At 35.5% G+C, this 23385-nt stretch overlaps 1 protein-coding gene across 1 annotated transcript in view; it reads right to left on the bottom strand.

Annotated features, from left to right (window-relative positions):
* The window catches only part of LOC135155510 (uncharacterized), a 44136-nt gene that overhangs the window by 2218 nt on the left and 18533 nt on the right, over positions 1 to 23385 (bottom strand). Inside the window, exons 10-13 of the mRNA XM_064104781.1 lie at positions 9802 to 9970; positions 9115 to 9247; positions 7635 to 7750; positions 2865 to 2931 (exon numbers count right to left, since the gene is read on the bottom strand). Of these exons, the coding sequence (XP_063960851.1) occupies positions 2865 to 2931; positions 7635 to 7750; positions 9115 to 9247; positions 9802 to 9970 (485 nt within the window). The remainder of the gene's footprint in view (positions 1 to 2864; positions 2932 to 7634; positions 7751 to 9114; positions 9248 to 9801; positions 9971 to 23385) is intronic.

The following is a 23385-nucleotide window of genomic DNA, read 5'->3' as shown; positions in this document are numbered from 1 at the left end:
AGGTGAGACAAAAACAGTGTGTTGTGGACTTCATTTGTAATAATAGCAATCAGTCTCTCAGAAGGGGAGAATGGAGGGGGCTAAATGTTCTGTTGACACTTATCCCATCACTTTATTTCATTCATTTAAGTCCTATCTCACCCCCTACATTCTCCCATGAACACACTGCTGAGATAAAGTCCACAAGATAAAGTTAAAATGCTACACTAACAATTGCAATTCATGTTGACTCATGCATCAAATTGGAATTTAATAACCAATGAAAAATTTTCAAGATACCAAAATGATCATGATTGATACATAGTTCATCATAACACCCTTCACTTTGCAATTAGTTCCAAAAGACTTGCTTCTAAAAAAATGAAAATCTGAAAAGCTTCCCAGCCTAATTTTCATAACCTTCAAGATGGGCAGTGCTCACTCAAGCATGAATATTTTCCCACATGTTTGGTGTCATTCGAAAGACGAGGTTATTGGCTTTCAGTGTATGAGCCTTTTCTCCCGTAGTGATATATTTTTTAGTTGGCAGCCATTTCAAAAGTTTACAGTTTTTTTTTAAATGCACTTTAGAAAAATATTACATGACAAAAAGATAAAATATTCAAGATCAGATTTTTTACAATATTTTGAATGACCATTGTATGATCAGTATACACAATACTCCAAAAAGGGCTCAATAGTTGGTGTTAAATACAAAGAAATCCTAGCAGTTTATGGGTTAAACTCAGTTCAAGTCTTTTTTTATGCACTACATGATGAATTTTAAGCGCAATTTTTTCAGGTCTTAATTTTTACACCATATACTAGAGACATTTCTTTAAAATGGCTACGTAATGCCAATTTAGAAATCTATAATAAATTCAAGATTGATTTCTTGGCCATTGATTCATTAACTACATGCATCATCTATTTTATAAAAGTGAAAATCCAATCTATTTTCATTGATATTCTCATTTTTTGTTTAAAAAATGTTGCCTCGCTTAACTTAGGATCAGAATTTATTTGTAGGAATCTTCAAAGCAGATTGTTCAGGAAATACCCCCCCCCAAAAAAAAAAAAGAAAGAAGAAAAAGAACAAAATTTTCAGTGTAGATAAAATATTTTGGAAATTGATCTAGTTTTGTCCTCAGTAATTCGCACCCCATACAACTCCTGTACCTGAGTATTCAGTACAATGTTTATGTAGTGAGTTGCATTTTCCCAATTACTGTAGAGAATACATACCGTAGGCGTTCCAGCATTTACAAATCCTGATGCAACTGTGGTATCAACTGATGGTAGTTGGGAAGTGGACAAGGTTGGATGGCCCAGCAATGGATGGCTAGAAGTGGATGGTAGTGGATGGCCAGAAGTGGATGGTAGTGGATGGCCAGAAGTGGACGGCAATGGATGGCCAGAAGTGGACGGTAGTGGATGGCCGGAAGTGGACGGTAGTGGATGGCTGGGAGTTGACAGTAATGGCTGACCAAAAGTGGACGGTAGCTGGAAAGGTGTGGATGGTAGCTGGAAAGGTGTGGATTCACTTTTCATGACAGCAGTTGTTGCAGACATAATATCTTGGAGATAAAAATCAAACAAACATAACTATACTGCAATAACATTTGTCCTCAGAGGTTTGCTCTATCGTACAGTCAATCTTTTTCAGTTTTATTACTCCTTGTTTTGGATTTTCATAACACTGACACAGATACTTTAATAAATTTCCAATTAATCAAAACCAATTTGACCAATGAACGTTTAGCCTCATCCCACTTGGTTTAATTCCATTTCGTCTACAACCAGTGTGTATAGGTCTAATGTAACTTTGCCTATTTACCATTTCATGTAAAGTCCACTTCGCCATATGTCCAAATGGTTGATTCTTGTATAATTGACTGGAAATATACCAAATATTAGTTTGGGAATTAGACGAAGAGGCAATTAGACCATTTAGCTAGATAGACAGTCATCAGACCAAGTGAGACTTAGACCACATCGAAGTTAGACAAAACTGTTAGCAGACCATATGGGTTTAGCCCTTGTGATATTAGATGATCAGAGCAGCTAGTGGGCCAACCACTATTAGTCCAGAAGTGCATATAAACCACCTTATTCACTATCATATTTATTCACTATGGCAATTCATATTTATAAAAAAAGTTTTATAAACATGACATATTTTGTTTGTATCACTATCTCCAAAAATAATCTCATCCCTAAAAAACTAGGCTATTTTGACACCTAACTGGAGGGGCCGGGCTGATTCAACCCCCCGACACACACACACACACGACCTCTGCCACTGACATTTATGGCAATCGTGCCATAAATTGGCAAGTGCACCTTTCATGGCATATCATATACAAAACTAATGAGTCATACTGTCCAAAAATCTCATAATTCATTAATTTGCCAAAACTTCCCGTCCGGCCAATCACTGTGGCGTAGCGCATATACCCCCCACTAACAAAAGAATTGCGTCCTGCTCTACTGATGATGAGCACTTCAACCCCCGCCCCCCCCCCCCCTTACAAAAGAAATGAGTGCATGTCTATGCCTGTGGTCCCAATCTAAGTTAACTCCCACACAGTTTGATAACTTTCAACTTGTCAATAAGAAATTGTTATAATTATGTATGATATCAACATAGGGGGTGTTGCAATAAAATATTTGCAATCAATTGCCAATTTGATTACAGGGGCAAGTTTGCAAGTGAAGTGATAGATAAATTTTAACTATTGCAAATCAATGTATTTTTTTGGTACCTGAAGCAGACCAGCAATCAATTAAACATTTAAATCTAATTTCTTGATTTATGATTGATTATTTGCTTGCGATCAATTGCAAATTTCTTGCAACACTCCAATAGTCTGCACCTGTCATACCTGTCAATGCTGGATCAGGTAGATTGCTTGAATCAGAGTCATCGTCCACAGCAAAGACTGTATTCTCCTGTTCATTAAAACATCAAGAAAATGATATTAAATGATTGATATTAGCTAACAATTATGGAGTGAGATATGGCAATGATTAGCTACCGGTATATGTCTGTGGCGGATCCTGCCCCCTGCCAAGGGGTCAAAGGGGCAGAGCTGTCCCATGCACATGAATAGTTCATCCCCCTACCAACAAAAGAAATGCATGTCTACACCTGTGATTTCAGCTTTCACTCAGCGCTTGGATTATTTTGTTTAATGATATATGTAGGCCAATCCTGATTATGATTACAAATAACCCCCCAAAAAAATAATTAGAAAGTTTTAAGTCAATATTTCAGCTTGCGCTTTACTTATCTCTTTGTGAGATCATCCTCTTTTGAGCACATAGCACTTAAAATCTTTGCGGTCAATAACATAGAATACAAATTATATCACACTTTGCCCTCACATTATTTGCGTATTCAGATCAGTGTTCTTGTTATGAGCATAGCACAAAACAGAGTTAAATGTACTGTTTCAAGGTTAATTATCCAAAAAATTCAGCTGCATTGTTTGGTGAGATAATTATCTTCTTTGTAAGCATATCACAATTTTTTTTTTAAATGTACTGTTTTCAAGTTGATAGCTGAGGCCATAACAAAATTTCAGCTTGTGCTTTGTGCTTGCATTGTTAGTGTGATAATTATCCTGTTGTTTCTTGAGAATAGCACAAAACACATTTAAAATGCACTAGCTATTTTCAGGTTGATATAACAGAAAAAAAATCTGCTCGAATATCGTGCTCACATATTTAATGGAAATGCACGTTTTAAATATTATATTTAAAAAAAACCCAGCTAGTCCTTCATGCTTAAATTCTTTGTTTAGATAAATATCTTCCTAATATTAAAGCATAGCTTGAAAAGCACTGAAATGCAATATTTTCAGGTTGATATACAGTGCATCCCAGAAAAAAATAAACCGAGATTTAGCGATGATTTATCATAACTTAATCATAAATAAAATAGACAAATGACCTACCAATGTAAAGCTTAGAATCTCCTCCTTCATCTGGTATTACTTAGATTTTTCCTCATTCACGCATGAGTGAGCAAAAAATTCGAAGAAAGGATGCCAAAAACTCATTTGGCAGGGGGTATCTGAATTTCAAAAAGAAAATCCCATGACTAAAAAGTTCAATATCTGCTCTTTTAATTGATACCTTAATCACAGAAAATGGTCAAGAAGTAGAAAAGTTATGATCCCTCGAAACAATGCTTGTTTTTCCATAATTTCATTAAATAAACGTGTTTTCACAGGTTTCCCACAGAAGCTATCGCACGGTAACAAAAGACTTAATGCATGGTTGATCGTCAACAAAACGGAGTGTCAAGTGAGTTTGTACGCTTGCCTGTAAAACCTCTTCATTTTATGAAATTATTGAAATACAAGCCTTATTTCAAATAACCAGAACTTTGTTATTTCTTGACCATTTTCTGTAATTGAGGTATCAAATTAAAGAGCAGATATTGAACTTTTTATAAATGTGGTTTTCTTTTGAAAACCCAGATACGGCCCACCAAGTGACTTTTTGGTATCCCTTTTTCAAATTGTTTTTGCTCACTCATGCGTGAATGAAAAATAAACTAAGTATAATTTCAGATGAAAGAGGAGATTCTAAGCTTTAAAATGGTAGGTCATTTGTTGATTGTATTTGTGATCAAGTTATGATAAATCATCGATAAATATAGGTTTTGTTTATTCTGGGACGCACTGTATATCAATAAATAAATGAAAATAAACAGTTCTTTAGAATAAATGCCAGTTGTGGTAACGATTTGTGTTCGTGATCTTCAGTGTGATAATTTTTCAGCTTAGATTTCATGATTTCACAAAGTTCAGTTTATGTTACTGTACCTGATCCAGATCGAGGATGACGTGTCAATATATTAACCTTGGTTTTACAGACTTTCTCATGAAATCAGTGTTTAATTACTACAAATATTTTCAATTAGCTTTAAAACTCACTGTCTTTAGGCTTATTATACCCCCCTCCTCTTCACATAGGTGATCGAGGGAAATTTGGATGAAAATTTGTTCCCCCCCCCCCCCCCCATTGGAGAATACTGGATCCGCCCATATATGTCGGCATACATGTAAGAATGCTTGGACAAAACATAATGCCCCAGACACCAACCAAGTAGGATATCAGAATACGAATTTTAGCAAACATAACCAGATAAATTTTTCTCTTAAATTCATAATAAGAGCTTTTTTCATTCCTACGTATGGGAAAGAGAATGAAAATATGCATACTTTATTTGCTTCATACATCTGTAGAGAAAGAGTTTTGGTGAGATGAGAACATAACAGCAACAGCAAAATCTTAATGTTAACACCATCATACTTTTAACAATTGGAACAAAAAAAATTGATATAAAACAAACCCTTTCAGTGTCATCATATCTGCTGAACAGATATATTCTTGTTTTGCACCCATACAACTCATATAGATCTTTCAAACAGATTGCTTCCGACACCTCATGTCCTTGAAAATTGCGAAGCGTGAAGAGCATGTTCCTTGCTTGTGATCCTTTACTTGATGATCCATTCGGGAAAAATTGAGCTACGCTGACCTGTATGATGTCATCATAGGAAGCATTTTTCTGTATTTTGACGGCAACCAAGCCACCACCTTGTGCAGATTTTACTTGATGATAATGTAAGAGTTGAATTTTGCCTTATTTAATATAATTGTTTATTTCACACTTTGCTTTCCATACTTCTCTTCACTACCATTTCTATGCCTCTGTCACACACCTGTTTCTCTCATTCCTTAGTTTCTTCATCACATCATTCCATTGCCATTCCAACTCCATACAGCTTCACATGTTTCTATTGTTATTTTCTCATTTACATTCAGAACATTCTTCTTCATTCATATCATCTTACCTCATCCTCATTGGTTCACCTTTCACCCTTGGTTCCTCCACTTTTCTGGGTTCTCCCATTCTCTGTTTCTCTATTGGTTGAATTTATCATGTGACATTATTTTTTAATATATTTGAATGTATTATTTGTGAAGGCAATGCCTAGTGAGGTCTGCATTGCAGATCAATAAATCAGAGCACTACTAGACTTCATTTTGGTCAACATCTTTATTTTTTAGTTTAGTTCAATATAATATGAGTTTGCTTGTTTCTGACTGATTTGTGAAGTAGACATGTTAGAACACTCGGCCACACTACAATAAGATCTGCTTTTTTCATCATAGTCTTTCCATCCTATGTTTAGTTTGACCTGTAAAATATCACACACAATATCATTGACAAAATCATAATATTTTATGCACACTATATAAGAATCCCCCTCCCCCTGCTATACCTGACAATTCTGAGATACCCTATACATTAACACTTTTCTATATCATCCCTGTATAGGCTTATTTTGGATAGCTCACTTTCTGTGCTATTAATTGGTCTTGTTGGCTTTTTTCGTGTATCGAGTGTCATAAGCCTAAATTGTGTATTTTCTTGTGGGTTATATTTTTTAGCTGTCGGTCTCATGGACCTATTTTGTTTGAAGTCTATCTCGTTGGCCTCTTTGACTTATTGTCGGTCTCATGGGCCGTCGGACTCGTAGGCCGTCAGACTGGAGGGTGTCGGTCTCATGGATTGTACCTTGTAATATGACATTCACTGAATGTCTGTAGACATTTGACCTTGGAATATTTTTGACCAATCTGATCTTGTCACCTTCTCTTTCCAATATAAGCCAGCCCAAGATTTGTGTGTGTTTTTTAACAATGGTTCTCACAATATTGTAATAATGTGCCATCTCTTAACATTCAATTTGTTCTCACAAAGCCTCTACCCATTTACCCTCAATGAAAACATGAAAATGGAGTTAATTCTGCTTGCACTTTATACTGCCATTAAATAAGTACTAAAACTTACATAATAAAAGCTGGTTCAAACCGTGAAGTGTGTGGATAATGTCTTATTGTTACAAAATACAATATTTTACAATGTTCTTGTGTAGTGTACCCAAGTGTTCTAACATGTCTACCTCACAAATCAGTCAGAAACAAGCAAACTCATATTATATTGAACTAAACTAAAAAATTAAAGATGTTGACCAAAATGAAGTCTAGTAGTGCTCTGCTTTATTGGTCTGAAATGCAGACCTCACTGGGCATTGCCTTCACAAATAATACATTCAAATATATTCAAAAATAATGTCACATGATAAATTCAACCAATAGAGAAACAGAGAATGGGAGAACCCAGAAAAGTGGAAGAACCAAGGGTGAAAAGTGAATCAATGAGGATGAGGTAAGATGATATGAATGAAGAAGAATGTTCTGAATGTAAATGGGAAAATGGCAATATAAACATGTGAAGCTGTATGGAGTTGGAATGGCAATGGAATGATGTGATGAAGAAACTAAGGAATGAGAGAAACAGGTTTGTGAAAGAGGCATAGAAATGGTAGTGAAGAGAAGTATGGAAAGCAAAGTGTGAAATAAACAATTATATTAAATAAGGCAAAATTCAACTCTTACACTTGTAACAGAAGATCTGTAAAAAGATTTGTTATTTTCTACTTGGTAAATACTGCTAATAAAAATTAAATACAAATAAAGAAAAGGAATAAAAGTAACAGAAATGAAAATTCATAATAAAGGAAAATAGTACTACCATATGTTTTCTTTTGGTTCAAGAAAAACAATCTTACCATTGCATTTTCTGGCATTTTCTTGGTGCAAGGTCTCTTCCTGCTGGCTTCCCTTATCTTCTCCAAGAGGTTTCTCTTCTTAGTCATGTTGGGCTCCTTTGTCTTTTCTTCTGAATCTATATATGTAATCATATTAAATCATAAATTATTCCATATTTTATAATTTGAAGTAGGTGAAAACATAGGGTTCATCTCCCCCTGCTATATATCTGACAATTCTGAGATACCCTGAACAAATATGTTTCTGTATATTGCTGTCGCCTTCGTGGGGCTGTTTTGGATAGTGTCTGCCTTGTGAATATACATTTTCTGTGACGTCGGCCTCATGGACCTTTATTTACTAATGCCCATATATTGGGCTGTCGGTCTCTTGAGCCTCTTTCATTAAAAGCAGATCTCGTTGTAATATTTATAGTTGCCCCACAAGATGGCAATATCTAATAAAGGTCCACAAGTTCAACATCACACAAAAAAATGACCCACAAGACAGAAAATATGTAATTTAGGTCCCTGACACCAAGGGTAGACCAAAACAGCCTATTAGACAGACTGTACAGAAACTTAGCTCATAAGGCAGACTATACCCAAAACAAGCCAACGAGGACAACAGGATAAAAGCACCAGCTTAGAACCATATAGAAAAGTATTTGTAGGGGTGACTACAGGGTGACTCAAAATTATCAGGTAGCGCCTTTTTGAAGAGGGCAATAATAAACTTGAAACTTGACCCCCCCCCCCCTTCCCCCTTAGCGGATCTATGGGGGGAGGTTGCTTGAGGGCTGCAAAATAAATGGTAAAGTATGAAAATAAAAGTAAAGGAAGAATAAGTTTATAGGCCATATACTGTAGTTCTTTAAGTTCTTTATACCTCTCACCATGTTTCCTACCCCCCTCTTTTCTCTCTCTTCTTAAAACAAATAAGCATGCAATGTTGCCACAAGTAAATAATTATGCAAATATGCCAAGAAGAAATGGTATAGTATGGCATGAAGCCATAAAGTCAATAATGGGTTGTCAAACTGTCAATCAGTATGGAAGAACTTGAATTTCATCTCAACTTGAGTAAACTGTAAAAAGGGCTTCATTTATATTTTACAGGGAAAAATTAATATTGGATGGAAAATTTTCAGTGAGGCAGGTAGAGCATAAAGGCAAGTGAAGTCAAGTCAAGGTGGGGGACTTGTCCTGAAAATAGCAGCTCATACAAATATATTGTGGATGCTGGGAAGGATTTTTTTTTTCCTATAACAGCACTTCTACATAGGGCTGATCGAGTTACAAATATGCAGGTGTCATTTGGTAACTTCCCAGGACATCATGGAGAGAGAATATTTCAATTTTAGCAGCTTACATACATGTATATGAGATGTATGGGGCTCAAACAAGGATGAATGAAACACAGAAAACTACACATTAATCAACCTGCCATATATCATTTTATCAGAGTTGCATTCATCTTTCATATAGCATTTTAGCTTACCTATTGGTTCCATCTTCACTTTTAGTGCAGACTCAAGGGTAAATCTGTCTGGTAGATCAATCCACTCACTCCACTTTTCTGCATAATACAGAAGGTGACAATCTGCGCTTGAACTTGGAATATCTGAAAATAGCTACATGGATGACAGATCATGTTAACAAATATAAAGCTACAAATTGTATTCTTTTGGTTGGCGGGGGGGGGGGGGGTCTGTGAATACCACATAAAGCTTAATTACACCTTGCTCCTCTGACTTCATTTTATTTCTTTTAAAACTGAATTGGTGCATATATTATGGGAAAGCATTTTCACCCTAGTTAAACAAAAATCCATGTTTTCAGATTTCCCTCTCTATTTTTTCTTTAAATTTCAAATTATTTTAATTTCATGGAGGTTATGAAAAATTTATTTTCTGACTTAATTGTGGGATAAATGAGTATGAATTCATGAACTTTGCAAAGCATCAACATGAACCATGCACAAACTATAACATCCCCCCTTTCACTACACAACACTGCTTGAATGAGGATATGCACTATAAATGCATTTTTTTATCAGAAAAAACATGATATCTCTATCTATAGGCTACAATCTAGCATGGAATTTTAATTTTCAATTTATGGCAAAGAAATTAAATTGCAATATATACCATTACATAAGCCTTTGTAATAATAAATTCAAATTTACCCGTATTCCTATGTCTAACAGCTCATCACGATTGGTGCCATATGGAGCACTTGCCTCTCGAGCTCTCCCTTTGTATCTGAACAGGACATCATAGTTTTCCCCCTTGTTTTTCCTAGCATCTCCCTCAGACTGTCCTGGTAGCTCCTGTGGCTGTTCATCTTCTGATGACCTTTTTAAAAAAATGTTAAACATGAACAATTATTTATAGGAGGCATGCCACGAAAGACCCAACATATATACATGCCTCATTCAGAAAATTGCTATGGGTGACCAATCTTTTAATAAATGGAAGTCTAACTGAAAGTTGATTTAGATAATTAGAGTACAACAAACAAAAATTTAAAATGTAATTGATATGGGAAGTAATATTAGATAATTTGGCATTTTGAAGTTGCGCCTTTTATATGAAACCTGATTAAGGAGTCAATAGTGTCATGATGTTGGATTTCCTCCTGATTGAGAAACTCATTCTTATATCTTTATACAGTGCGTCTCAAAATAAACTATACACTTTTGAAAGGGCTACCAGACAAAAGATATGTCACTTTGGGGGAATATACCTACATATATGGAAAGCCAATGAAGTCAACTTTCAGATGACACCAAAAAGTTGGAAAACTATTCATGCTTGAGTGTTGTTATCATTCTTATTACTGTTATCATTGTTATTCATATTGTAATTATTATTATTAATATTAATATTATCATAATTATTAAGTATTAACATTGTTTCCTTTTTCCCACCCGCGCAGCCGTCGCGCGGGCGGGAGCTAGCTCCCTGGGTTAGGTCTAACGTTAAACATATTCTATAGACTTAACTTAGAGTTATGCAGCGTACCGTAGATCTACCTAGCCTTAATACCTAGGGAAGTTTCTGAATGTAATTGTAGGCATGTTATGCCTCTGTATTCAGTTCTAAATGTTAGGTTTTTCCTCCTCAAGATGGCTGGCTCACTTCCGGGAACAGGGCTTTCGTAGTCATATATTATTGGCTCATTTTTCCAGCATCTATCCAGGGCAGCTTCAAAATTGTGCACACTTGGGGCAGTGACAACTACATTATTTAGGCTATTCCATGTCTTAGTCTTACGTATTCTATGCAAAATTTGAAAAAGTTAGATATAGCTAACGTTAGGCTAACGTTAGAATAACTTTAGGACTAAAAGTAAAAGTTAGACCTTGTTTACCGTACGGTATGTGCTAAACTAGGTACGGTAAGTAGGTCTAGTAACAGTGCAGGCCTAAACTAATGACTAACTTTAGGCCCTAATTTTAGTTGAGATCTATCCCAGGGAGCTCCGGCCCGCGTAGCTCCCTGGGTTAGTTGAAATCTAACTTAGATATCAAGTTAGGCTAACGTTAAGCCTATCAATTCTAGTCTAGGCCCTATATAGGCCTAACGTTAACTTGATATCTAAGTAAGATCTCAACTCCGCTAGTGCATAAATTTCGGCCCCTGGTAATAAAGACACTGACAATAGGAACAAAGAATATGTACGGTAATTATGAGTAAAATTTAATTAAACATTTGAAAATACACTTACATTGTTTTAATTTATCTTCTGCTTGTTTCCAATTTATCCAAAACACGCGCCAAAGACTTGAGTTGAGCTTGCGAGCTAGCTGCACTGACGATCGATGATCCTATACATGGTATACGCGGTATGAGCACATGGTACGGTACGTACGTACCGGTACACCCATTCTCTACAACTCGACTAATCTTTTCGTCTTTTCACAAACATGTTGACTTGCCGAGTTTTACCAACTCGTCATCTTGTATTCTAGTCACCAACAAGCTGACTTGACGAGATGTCTTATTATCTTCTCGTCCTGACAAAGTCGACTTGACGAGATTGAGGATCTTGTCTTCTCATCTTCTCATCCTGACGAAGTCGACTTGACGAGATCCTGGATCTTGTCTTCTTGTCTTCTCGTCTTGACGAAGTCGACATGACGAGAAAATGGATCTCGTATTATCATCTTTTCATCCTAAATAAGTCGACATGACGAGAAAATGGATCTCGTATTCCCATCTTCTCATCCTGACGAAGTAGACTTGACGAGATTCTGTATCTTGTCTTCTTAACTTCTCGTTCTAAATAAATCGACTTGACGAGATCCTGGATCTCGCCTTCTTCTCTTCTTGTCCTAGTTAAGTCGACTTGACGATATTGAGGATCTTGTCTTCTTGTCTTCTCATCCTAAATAAGTCGACTTGACGAGATTGAGGATCTTGTCTTCTTATCTTCTCGTCCTGACGAAGTCGACTTGACGAGATTGATGATCTTGTCTTCTCATCTTCTCATCCTAAATAAGTCTACATGTCGAGATAATGAATCTTGTCATCTCGCCTTCTCATCCTAAATAAGTCGACATGACGAGAAAATGGATCTCGCATTCTCATCTTTTCATCCTAAATAAGTCGACATGACGAGAAAATGGATCTTGTCATCTCGCCTTCTCATCCTAAATAAGTCGACATGTCGAGATAATGGATCTTGTCTTCTCATCTTCTCATCCAAAATAAGTCGACATGTCGAGATAATGGATCTTGTCATCTCGCCTTCTCATCCTAAATAAGTCGACTTGACAAGATTGAGGATCTCGTATTCTTGTCTTCTTTCCTCGTCTTCTTGTCATCTTGACTCTTTTTCTCGTCTTCTCATCTTGTCTTCTGGGGGCACGTCTAAGCTTCCGTAGAAAACGGAAGCGTGCGCTTTTATCTTTTCTTTTGACGCCCCCCGGTTGGCTCTCCGATAAAATGTTTTTGCATGAGCGCCCTCTATGTCCACGATATCGGCATTTTAGGCAAACTATTCAATACCCGATCTCTATTCACTGATCTGAATATCGTAATTGTGTCCTTGTATCGGTGTGCCTAGTCCAGTGGGGTATATATCTTCCAAAGATACGCTTTCACAATTTATTTTGATAATTTTCCGTTTCGGGTTTCAGCATATGACAAAGTTCAATTAGATTTAGATTTCATTTCTTTAATAGAAAAATAAAGCTTTAGCCCTTTAGCACGAGCATGTTGTTTTATTTTGAAGAATATACCGTTAAGATATTGACTTTCTAAAAGTAAGTATTCAGGCGCGGGTAAGATTTTTTTCATCACACTGAGCCCACACAGTCAGCATTGTCGGGTGAAAAGGAAAAATATGGAATTGTCCTTAACATCTTTGTAAACGAAATGCAAAACCCTTCGCAAAAGATCCAATATAAATCATACATGGGTCCCAAAATGATGGCATTTAAATTTCTACATTGAAACGCTACTGTGACAAAAAATAATAAACGCATAAAATGCAAGCGTTTTTTATGGGGAAAAAAAGAAAACTAAGGGCATCGTTGAAATTCATATTTTAGCTAAACATAGGCCTATATCTAATTTAGCTACAGTGCACAACAATTTTACTCTTATTATACATATGTTTAAACATTAAGTTATGTTAGAAACTTATATATTCACACATAATACAGATGCCGTGCAAAACAAACGAATAAAGTATCATTAATTTGAACTTTAAAAATTAAATTGGATGTTCAACACTAGCGTACTTACGGGGGGAGGGGCACTCTGCCCCCCCCCTGATGAGCCACAACCCATACTAAAGATATATACATGCCCCCCTGATGAGCTTAAAAGACCTTTTTTGCTCCCCCCCCCCCCCCCCTGACGAGCTTGAAGACCCTTTTTTTTTTTTTTTTGCTTGTCCATTTTTTTTTGTTACGAAAACCTAACATTTTTTATTGAAGACCTTTTTTTAAAATTTATTTATTTATTTTAATTATTTTTTTTGCTTGTCAACTTTTTGGCCGGCCGATTTTGCCCCCCCCCCCCCTGTGGAAAATCCTAGGTACGCCACTGATGTTCAAGCAGTCATATCGGTCATTGTAGCTTAAATGCATTATTCTTGAGTTTCATTGCCCGAAATTCAGAACAAAAAGAACTTTCGTTACTTTGTAGGACCGTTACAAACATCTTTACCTTCGAACGAAATCAAAAGCACTTAAAAATCAAATATTGAAATTATCAAAATTGAGGTAGTCTTGACCATGAATTAAGTTTAGTGTTTATAGAGAAATTATAGCGTCTTCTAATGAATCTTATTCTAAACTTTGAATGACCGATGAAAAATATTGCGTGCATTAAAATGCAAATTAACACATTTAAGTGACTCCGACATGATATTGGACAGGAAAACCTATATTATCTTTTTACCTGGGATCCGTCTTTATTCTCTTACATAAATTTCCCCTGTGATGTCGAGTACTGTGTGACCTAGTGTTCTTGATTACCATCCAGGAGCCACAGAACCGAAGGGGGTCTGGGGCTCAGGCCTTCACAAGTACCATGATTTTATGCATGGTGATCCCCTCTTTCATTTTTCCAGTTCTACATCTTTCCAGTTTTTAAATCTTTTCTAAGCCTAGTCTTTTTTAACATTCACGTTTGACTTGTACAATACGTGTATATTGCCGTCGATTTCTTCTTCCTATCAAATATCTGAATTAATCTTCAATGTGTGTGTGTGTCAAAATATTGCAAATTAGATTCCCAGTGTCTAAGGTAAACATATTTTACCGACGTAAAGTTAGTAATACGAAAGCCTTGTTGGTCTAGTTTCCTTCCAACTTTGTACTTCACCTCTTAATCGTATATAGCTGCATTCTGTATAGCTCGCATATTTAAATATGCACAAAAAATCAATAAACGTAAAGGAAATGGTAATACCTCGGTCACATTTGCTCTACGGCGGCCATACGGCGAGTCGAAAACAGCCGTTTTATTCATTTTATTCAAACCTCCTATATTTAGCTGGTACGAAAACTGTTAAAACGACTGTTTTCGACTCGCCTTAGAATAAACGCGACCGAGGTATTTGGCATACTAGATCAACAAGGATGAAGTGCATGCTGGTGCGGATCCTGCCGGAGTAACACAATACAATCCAATTTAGGCGCCGTATTTATTTTGAACAATAGTTAGGCTCTCAAAAGTATTGTGGTCTATTTTGTGACATCTACTGAAAGAAGTCAGTGGGTCTATATTCTGCACCTTGAGGGTACAGTTATGTAGTGAATCCGGGGGGGGGGGGGGGATCCGGCCCGTGCGCCCCACCCCCTTGAGAGCCATTATCAATTTTGTTAATGTAAATATGCCATTTTTAAACAAAATGTGCCCCTTTGAAACTCACAGCATGTATTTTAATGAGAATATGTCGTTCTTACACAAGTGAGGACCTTCATGTTAGCCTGGTAAACACCCCTTTTCCAAATATATTTGGTTATTAAAATGCACAGAGAGATGGTAGGCAAAGAATATAACTCGAATGTTCACATTAAGAGTAAACCTATAAAGAGGGAAGTTAAATGGTTAATTAAAAATGTGTTGATAAAATATCAGTCGAACGTTATGTTATAATCTGCTTCGCCAAACAGGTTTTATGTAATATTGCTCTTTATAAAGGCAAGTATTAAACTACATTAAATGTCGAAATGTTGAGAAATATAATGGAAACCATATCAAAATGCACATTACGAAAAGAAACAAAATCAAGGTTCTAGTATGGGGACAAAACGAGAACAAGAAAACTACCCATTTGATGCTCATTTTAATTCCCGAAAGCCGGACATTAAAAATGGCATGGGCCAGCGCATTGCAAGCTGTATTTAACGGCTTACCACATTATCAAGGTAGATTTAAATTACCCCATTCTTACCCCATTCTTGATTGGGGAGATTACCCTATATTCTTGAACATAGAGGTGGTCTGACTGGTGGCGGATTTCAATAGAAAGATGACCTCTTGATTCGTGGGGGTATTTCAATGGGAGATTATCACTTTGTCAGCGCGGGTGACTGTCTTCATACTTGTATCTTCCCCGTTGTGTCTTCTATTCAAAAACCGTGTTTGCAACTAATCCCCATTATGAGACTATTTGGCATCAAAATGAAAGCCTAACTGTACCCTTTTCATAGATTTCGTTTGAAAATGAAATACTTACGTTTAAGGTAAATTGGAATATGAGAAGGCGCTTTATAATATGTAAACCAAATATGATTTGTTCATAAGCATCTTTAATATAAATGTTACAATATCACGTTTCATAGAACAGATGTTATACTCGATTTAGTTACAGCCAAAATATTTAAAAGTCATCGAGAGGGTAAGTATCAGACTAGCGTGAATTACGAGCTTTAAAAGGGGATCGTTTTTATCAGGGCGGATCCAGCTTTCGTCAATACAGAGAGAGGACGCGAAATGTCCCCCCCCCCCCAAAAAAAAAAATAAATAAATAAAAATACCGCGCAAAGCTTATTTTTGTTGGTTTCTTTCAAGGGGGAGTCCAAGCAGTGAAAATTGTTGGAAGCTTCTTTTTTGGGCTCTGGAAATTAAACTATATTTCAAAGTGAATTTGTGATAAAAAAAGATATGCGTATACATAATTTTCTTTTATTGGCGTGATCGTTGGCGTAACCCATTTGGCACTGATATGCGAGCGCGTAGCGTTTAAGGTTTAGATTTCTGAAAAGTTTAGACTTGTAGTAAAGCGCTGTAATAATAAGCATTTATTAGGACTAGATTCAAACTGAAATGTAACAAAAAATATAATACACCTTAAACAATTTTTGTAATCATGAAAAAGTTAGATATAAAACTAAACAATTAAAGCGAGCGCGAAGCGCAAGCAGAAAATTTGAGATTTGTAGGAAAATTGTGAGTGGATATTGATCAAAGTTAAAAAGGAACTGACATGTTTCATTATTATTTCTTTGAGTTTTGACATAGAACCGGAACATTTTAAGGACATTATTCCATCATATGAAAATTATGATTGTCTTCCTATTTATCTTCCTATCAAAGCGCGAGATGAAACTTTTCGATATTCCATTCTGAAAAAAAGGGACAATTTATCATTAAATTTATTAATCAAATAAGCCTAATCAGAGCGCGAATTAATTAATTAATATTAAAATTTTCATAACTCACCAATCAAAATGCGAGCGTGCAGTGCTAGCTAATACGTTTTTACAATCTGACATGAATAGGGATATTTTGATAACTTAAATAGAATACAGAAAAATAATAGGTACCTGACAAATCAAATTTTGTGAGCGCGCAGCGAGAGCAGAAAATGTTAATCTTCAGACAATAAAAAAAAAATTACAGAACACTTACAAATGAAAGTTCGATTTCCGAGTTGAAATATGTTAAGTACACTCTAAAAAAAACCTCTTCATTTTTTAATAGAATCTATTCAGATTTGAATAGAAAACCTCTTCCGAGGGACACTTACAAGGTTCTCTTCAAAATGAAGAGGAAAATCTATTCAAATAAATGAATATGTATTCTATTCAAAGTTAAATAGTTTTCCTATTCAAGAATGAATAGAATCCTATTAAAAATGAATAGAATCAGTTTCATCCTCTTGTTTAATTGGAATATACCCTATTCAAAGTTAAATAGTATTCCTATTCAAGAATGAGTAGTCTTTCTATTCAAGAATGAATAGAATCCTGTTCAAAATGAATAGAATCATTGTCATACACACATAAAGAAAACAGGAGAATCATCAGTGTTAGCTTTCACATATAACACATTTTATTGCAACACCAAATTCAGGAATTGGTAACATTAACAATATAAAAAACATAACAAATTATAGAAAGGTATATTACATAAGTAAAAACAAAAGAAAGTCACATATTCACTATCAAGACATGATCTATGAACATTATGTTTATTATGTAGTGTAAGACAATAATTCCTGCACAGTAGTCATGGGATGATAAGTTGAAGTTATCCAATTTTAAAAAGTTTTTTCTGTAAATGATAAAACTTCAAGCATCCCCCCCCCTCAGGTTCATTTCTATATTCCAATAGACATCCTGATAGCATACATGTAAGAACATGCAGCTCAGATTTTTAAAATTGAACACCATGTTGACCAATGCCTTTAAGCCATTGTAAAGCTTTCTCATAGTAAGAATTGTTTCCACAAAAATAGGGTTTGCAATTCTCGAGCTACATCTGGTATACAAAGCATTCACAGCTCTAGGTTAACATATCCTTTTAAAGGGCAAGTCGACCCCAACAAAAAGTTCATTTGAATCAAAAGAAAAAAAATTAAACAAGCATAACGCTGAAAATTTCATCAAAATCAGATTTGAAATAAGAAAGTTATGAAATTTTAAAGTTTGCTTAATTTCACAAAACAGTTATATGCACATCCTGGTCAGCATGGACCGATGACGTCACCCACTCACTATTTCTTTTGTATTTTATTATATGAAATATAGAATATTTTCAAATTTTGTAGTTTTGTCAATAAGGGAGCTCTTTGTTTAATTGCAGTATGTTGCAGAAGTGGATTCCCCACATGTAGGAAGGAGTCAAGCCCTTTTAAAACTTGTAATATAGAAAAAAATTACGATATTTCATATTTCATATAATAAAAATACAAAAGAAATAGCGAGTGGATGACCACATCAGTTCCCTCATTTGCATACTGACCAGGATGTGCATATAACTGTTTTGTGAAATTATGCGAAACTTTAAAATGTCATAACTTTCTTATTTTAAATCCAATGTTGATGAAATTTTCAGCGTTATGCTGGTTTGATATTTCTCTTTTTATTCAAATCATCTTTTTGTTGTGGTGGACTTGCCCTTTAAGGACAAAGGAATAGGTTGTATAAAGTTACATGCTTGAGATTAGCTAAAACCAGATTTTGCATTTTTTAAATGTTAAAATGATAAATTTTAATGTTAAAATTTTAACATTTTTTAAATGTTAAAATGTTAAAAGTTTGAGATATTTTTTTCTGAGGCGGCGACAAAATCGAACGGTTTCTCTGGTTTGAGTCCTGATTTACTGGCATTCAACAGCTGCATTTTTAAAAGTGTCTTTAAATTTAGAATTTATGGTTTCTCTTTGGTGTGAGCAATACAAACTTTCAATTGCCATCCTGAGAAATTTGTAATCTACTTCTCATGAAGAACCCATCCAGGGTTGTTTGATTTAAATCATGTCGATTTAAATCATGATTTAAATCATGTGAGTTTTTCAAAAAAAATCACTGATTTGGCCTGAATATGAATATCAATGTCATTTTTAGGTTTTCAGATAATTTGCTTTAAGATGCATATCTCATTTTTCTAAAAAAAAAGAGGTGATATTTTGAGACAGCGCATAAAACATGCTAAATTTTTGTTTTGGTTGCCCTACCTCCTTAAAAATACAACTTGAATGACTTACCCACTTGACTTCACAAGTAGGGGTTTGGGTGCAAGAACATTATTGCACAAGAAAATTGTTGACATTTGTGATTGATTTTCACCCTTAATTCACTGAATTTGACCAATCTGAAAAAAAAAAATCTGTATCTATACATCTGTACAACAATTTCAAGCAATATTGTGAGATTTTTAGAAAACAAAAATTTCTTTTGAACTTGCCAGTTATGAGAATGGTCCAATACTCGCTTCTTTAATACTTCCAGCCCAATTTTCAAATGAAAACAAGTTTTGTCTACTTATGCTGGTAAACAAAACTTGTTACTTTTGGTTGCATTCTTTCTTTAAATGTTGGCATTTGCACAATGTGCTTGCCTCCACATTTCTCTCTGTTATTTCATGTTGTTTACCTATTTATGATAAATACTTCTAAAGCTACAAAAACCCTAACACATATATACAACCCAGTAGGCTACGCACTTTAACCTCTTTACCTTGTTTCTATATATAGGCTGTTATTGCTGGCACTGAGGTACCGCTGTCTTTTCCCTGCCCAGTAAAAAATCCCAAACATGTTGGCACTGACAAGCATCAGTTTTTAAAAGATAAATCACATAAATGTGCTGCGAAAAGATATGCCTTCCTACACTTTTTATAATCTTATATCCGAGTAGATATTCATACGTAGTGATATTTAACATAATACGAAGTTTGAACTTCAACACTAGTTAATAAGTTTTACGCTAATCTTCTGCAGACAGAGGTGCTGTGATACCTGTCTACAACTGGTATGACATCATACAAAAAACAATATGTACATCTTTTCAATTTTCTTTTACCCAAGGGGCCAGGTGGAGCAACATTGTAATGTTTTCATGATGTAATCTTTTATGATGTTATACCAGATGAGGTTGCCGTTTTTAGACAGGTATCACTGCGCTAATATGTTGGACTAGTGAAAATGTTCCAGGTGAGCGTAGTACTTATGTAGTACTTGTTGAAGTTTAAACTTTCATCAGGCTTTTTCATTTGAGGCGTACAAGTTCGATAGCACACCTAAAATAGTCTTGAGGTGTGCGATTTTCAGCACACCTAAATTTGGTAAAATTATACACAGTTAGATACAAAATGCACACCTACAGCATACCTGAATATATTGAGAAGTAGTGTTTGTAGCACAACATTCATTTCTCAAAAGAAAAAGCCTACTTTCATATCATTCTTCTACTTTGTTTTCTACAAGACGCGTTACTGCTGGCATTGAGGTACCTCTGCCTTTCCCCTGTCACAGTGTGTATACATTCGTTTGCAATTAAGAAATCCCAAACATTATGGCACTGAAATTAAAATTAGACAAATCAATGCACTCCTACTTTGATGTTGGTTGTAATTGCTGTCTGGTTAAGAAAGTATCAACAAATCACTAACTGTGAGTGCATGGATTTGTCTTCACAAATGATGCAAGTTATTTACCTATCAAAGATTACCACTTCTTAAAGCTACAAAAATCAGAACACTATAGGTACATCCATTAGGCTTAAATACACCAATTCACCTAAATGTGTTGTACAAACATATGCCTCCCTAAACTTCTTTTACCTTGTTTTCTAGATAGGTTTTGAGAAGTGTTACTGCTGGAACTGAGGTACCTCTACCTTTCACCTGCCCAAGTTTGTAAACATTCTTCTGCAGAAAGTCCCAAACATGTTGACATTGCCAAGCATAATCCATATCAAGGATATACACTAGTTTCATGCATATATCAATTCCTTTCAGGAGACTTGTACATGGGATGGTGCTATTTTCCACAACAACAAACACTTGTTCTGGTTTGTCAATTTCACCTTGAATTAACACAAACGGTTGTGTTTGAGTCTGCTGGTCCAAGAAGCCTGGTATGTTTGTACCAATCTGCATATGAAATACAAATAAAATTGGTGACAAGTGAGATAGCAGAACCATCCACAAATGAAGGAGGGAATATTTAGTGCATCATTTCAATCTTAGTAAAACAGGCAAATGTAGTGAGGGTTGTGAAGCGGAGGGCTATACTGAATGCCAGACTAAGTTCTGATAAATGCAGGGAAATACAGCCAGCAGCTATACATGCCAATATTCGTTGAACTCAATTCTCACTGAAACATATTTTCCTCCAGAACAGTTTTCAAAGAAATTTTTTTTTAAATTAATTTCTCAGGTTTTTTAGTAATCACTACGGAACAGTACTATCATTTGTAATGTACGTCCATCCATTATGACAGGCGCGGATACGGGGGGGGGGGGGGGGGGGCGAGCGGGGGAAAAAAGGGAGTGATAACCTTTTTTTTTTTCTTGTAAGATTTCAAAAAGGAGTAATAAAGACTTTTTTTTTTGCTTGTCAGATTTCAAAAAGGAGTGATAAGCTTTTTCTTTCTTTTTTTTTTGCTTGTCAGGTTTCAAATTATTGTCAGAAAATTTTCCCAGTTTGAACCCCCCCCAGAAATCCTGGATCCGCGCCTGCGTTATGAGACGATATATGACAGGCAAAACAATTAATTCTATCTTTTATTCTCATTCTCAGTCACAAATTTGAGTAATTTTCAAACCAAAGATGATGTCAACACCCCCCCCCCCAAAAAAAAACAACATTTTTATTGAAAAATGTACACCCCTATTCAAACATACAATATTCCAAACCAAGTAGAGCAGTTCGCGTTTAGTTATAATGTGTAGCTTCACTGTGTTGACCGCTAAATGCACTGTCATATATTGTCTCATAATGGATAGCTTCATATTCCTATTAGGATTACAAACGCACTCATTTACTAGGAATAATAATTAAGGCTGATTTACAGAGCAAAACCTTTTCAAACATTGACAGGTTGACACCAGCCTTAAAACTGATTATTTTTTCTGTGAAGATTCAAAATAAACACGTCTGTTTGCAGATTTTTCTGACGGATCCACGTTTTCAAATGTCAAATTTTGGGGGTTAAAAAAGACGAAAATTCACCCACACACACACACTATGCGTCTCAGACGTGTAAATACCCTTGCTGCCACAATTGCTTAGTTTTTGTGTCATATAGCTGATTTAACTGACTCAAACTTATAGAGCACTATAGCGGGCTTGTCAAATTATTTAAATTTTACTATAAAAAATTCCATCCAGAAAGGAGTTTACTGCAGTTTCTTTCACAAAATGTCATATTTTTGTCTAGGCTTTCATGGAGTCATAGGAGTGCCCCAGATATACTGTAGGAGAGCAATTTCTACTTTTTGCCCAGGTGCTACAACCCTTTGCAATGAGCCACTGTGTGTTTTATGTAATATCACTAAAATAATCTCAGTCCTGTCCTTTTAATAGCAGGCTCTGGGTATTTGTTTAATTTCTGCTTGATCTGTCTGAAACAGTGTGTGCCAAATAGTAAAAATAAAATTTGTTCCTCACCTCTTTGCGCTGACATCAAAGTCACATCTGTACAAGAACAATTTATGCCGCAGCATAGCAAGAGTAAATTGCTCATCAACTAGTTATGGGAGCGTGTTGTGAATCAAACAAGTGCATATGAAAGCGCGTACAGACGCCGCAAACGTGACATGATAGCAACGGCAAAAACACCTGCAGAGAAGTAAACTCCAGGACAGACTAAGATTAATTTGTGCTCATTTTATCACATCTAACCTGAGATTAAAGTTAAGTACAGATGTGCAGCCCGAACACCCAAAATTTCCAACAACCACCCTTTGATGAGTAAACCTAAGAAGATGCAAATTTGCAACCCATGTGTTAACCATTTACTTTTGTTGCTTTTGGAAGGGGCCTTTTTAAAACTAATCAGTGTTTTTTAATACCAAGTAAATTGGAATGCAAATAAGTACTTTTTGACAATATATCGGTAAACCAAAGAAAAATTCCTCAAAAATTAATATGTACACCAATTTTTAAAAAAGGGGCCATAGGTAAAAAAGAGAGGCCAAAAAGGACCCTATTCGGGCCACACATCCCCGTACCCACCCTTTTACTAAGACCCCCTTCCCAGCATCAAACACGGGCTTTGTCCTCCATTCATATCACACAATTTCAAATTGGAGATAAAGAGGTGGTTATCAAATACGACTCAACACCAGTGAATGAGACTATAATATCATTGGTTATATTATAGTCTTAGGTGGGTGAGAATGATGTTGGCAGAGGTCAAATTAGAGTTATCTTGAAATAGCAAATTTTTTACAAAAAATGTCAGTAGCATAAATTTAAGATCCCAATATTGGCGTAGAGATGATAAAAATCGATCTGCATGTCAAATTTTGATGAAAATGACTTTAAAAAAGATTTTGTTGTTGCTAATTAATTC

The sequence above is a fragment of the Lytechinus pictus genome, chromosome 1, assembly GCF_037042905.1.
Source record: "Lytechinus pictus isolate F3 Inbred chromosome 1, Lp3.0, whole genome shotgun sequence".
Classification (NCBI taxonomy): domain Eukaryota; kingdom Metazoa; phylum Echinodermata; class Echinoidea; order Temnopleuroida; family Toxopneustidae; genus Lytechinus; species Lytechinus pictus.
This window is presented reverse-complemented; position numbering and strand designations above follow the sequence as displayed.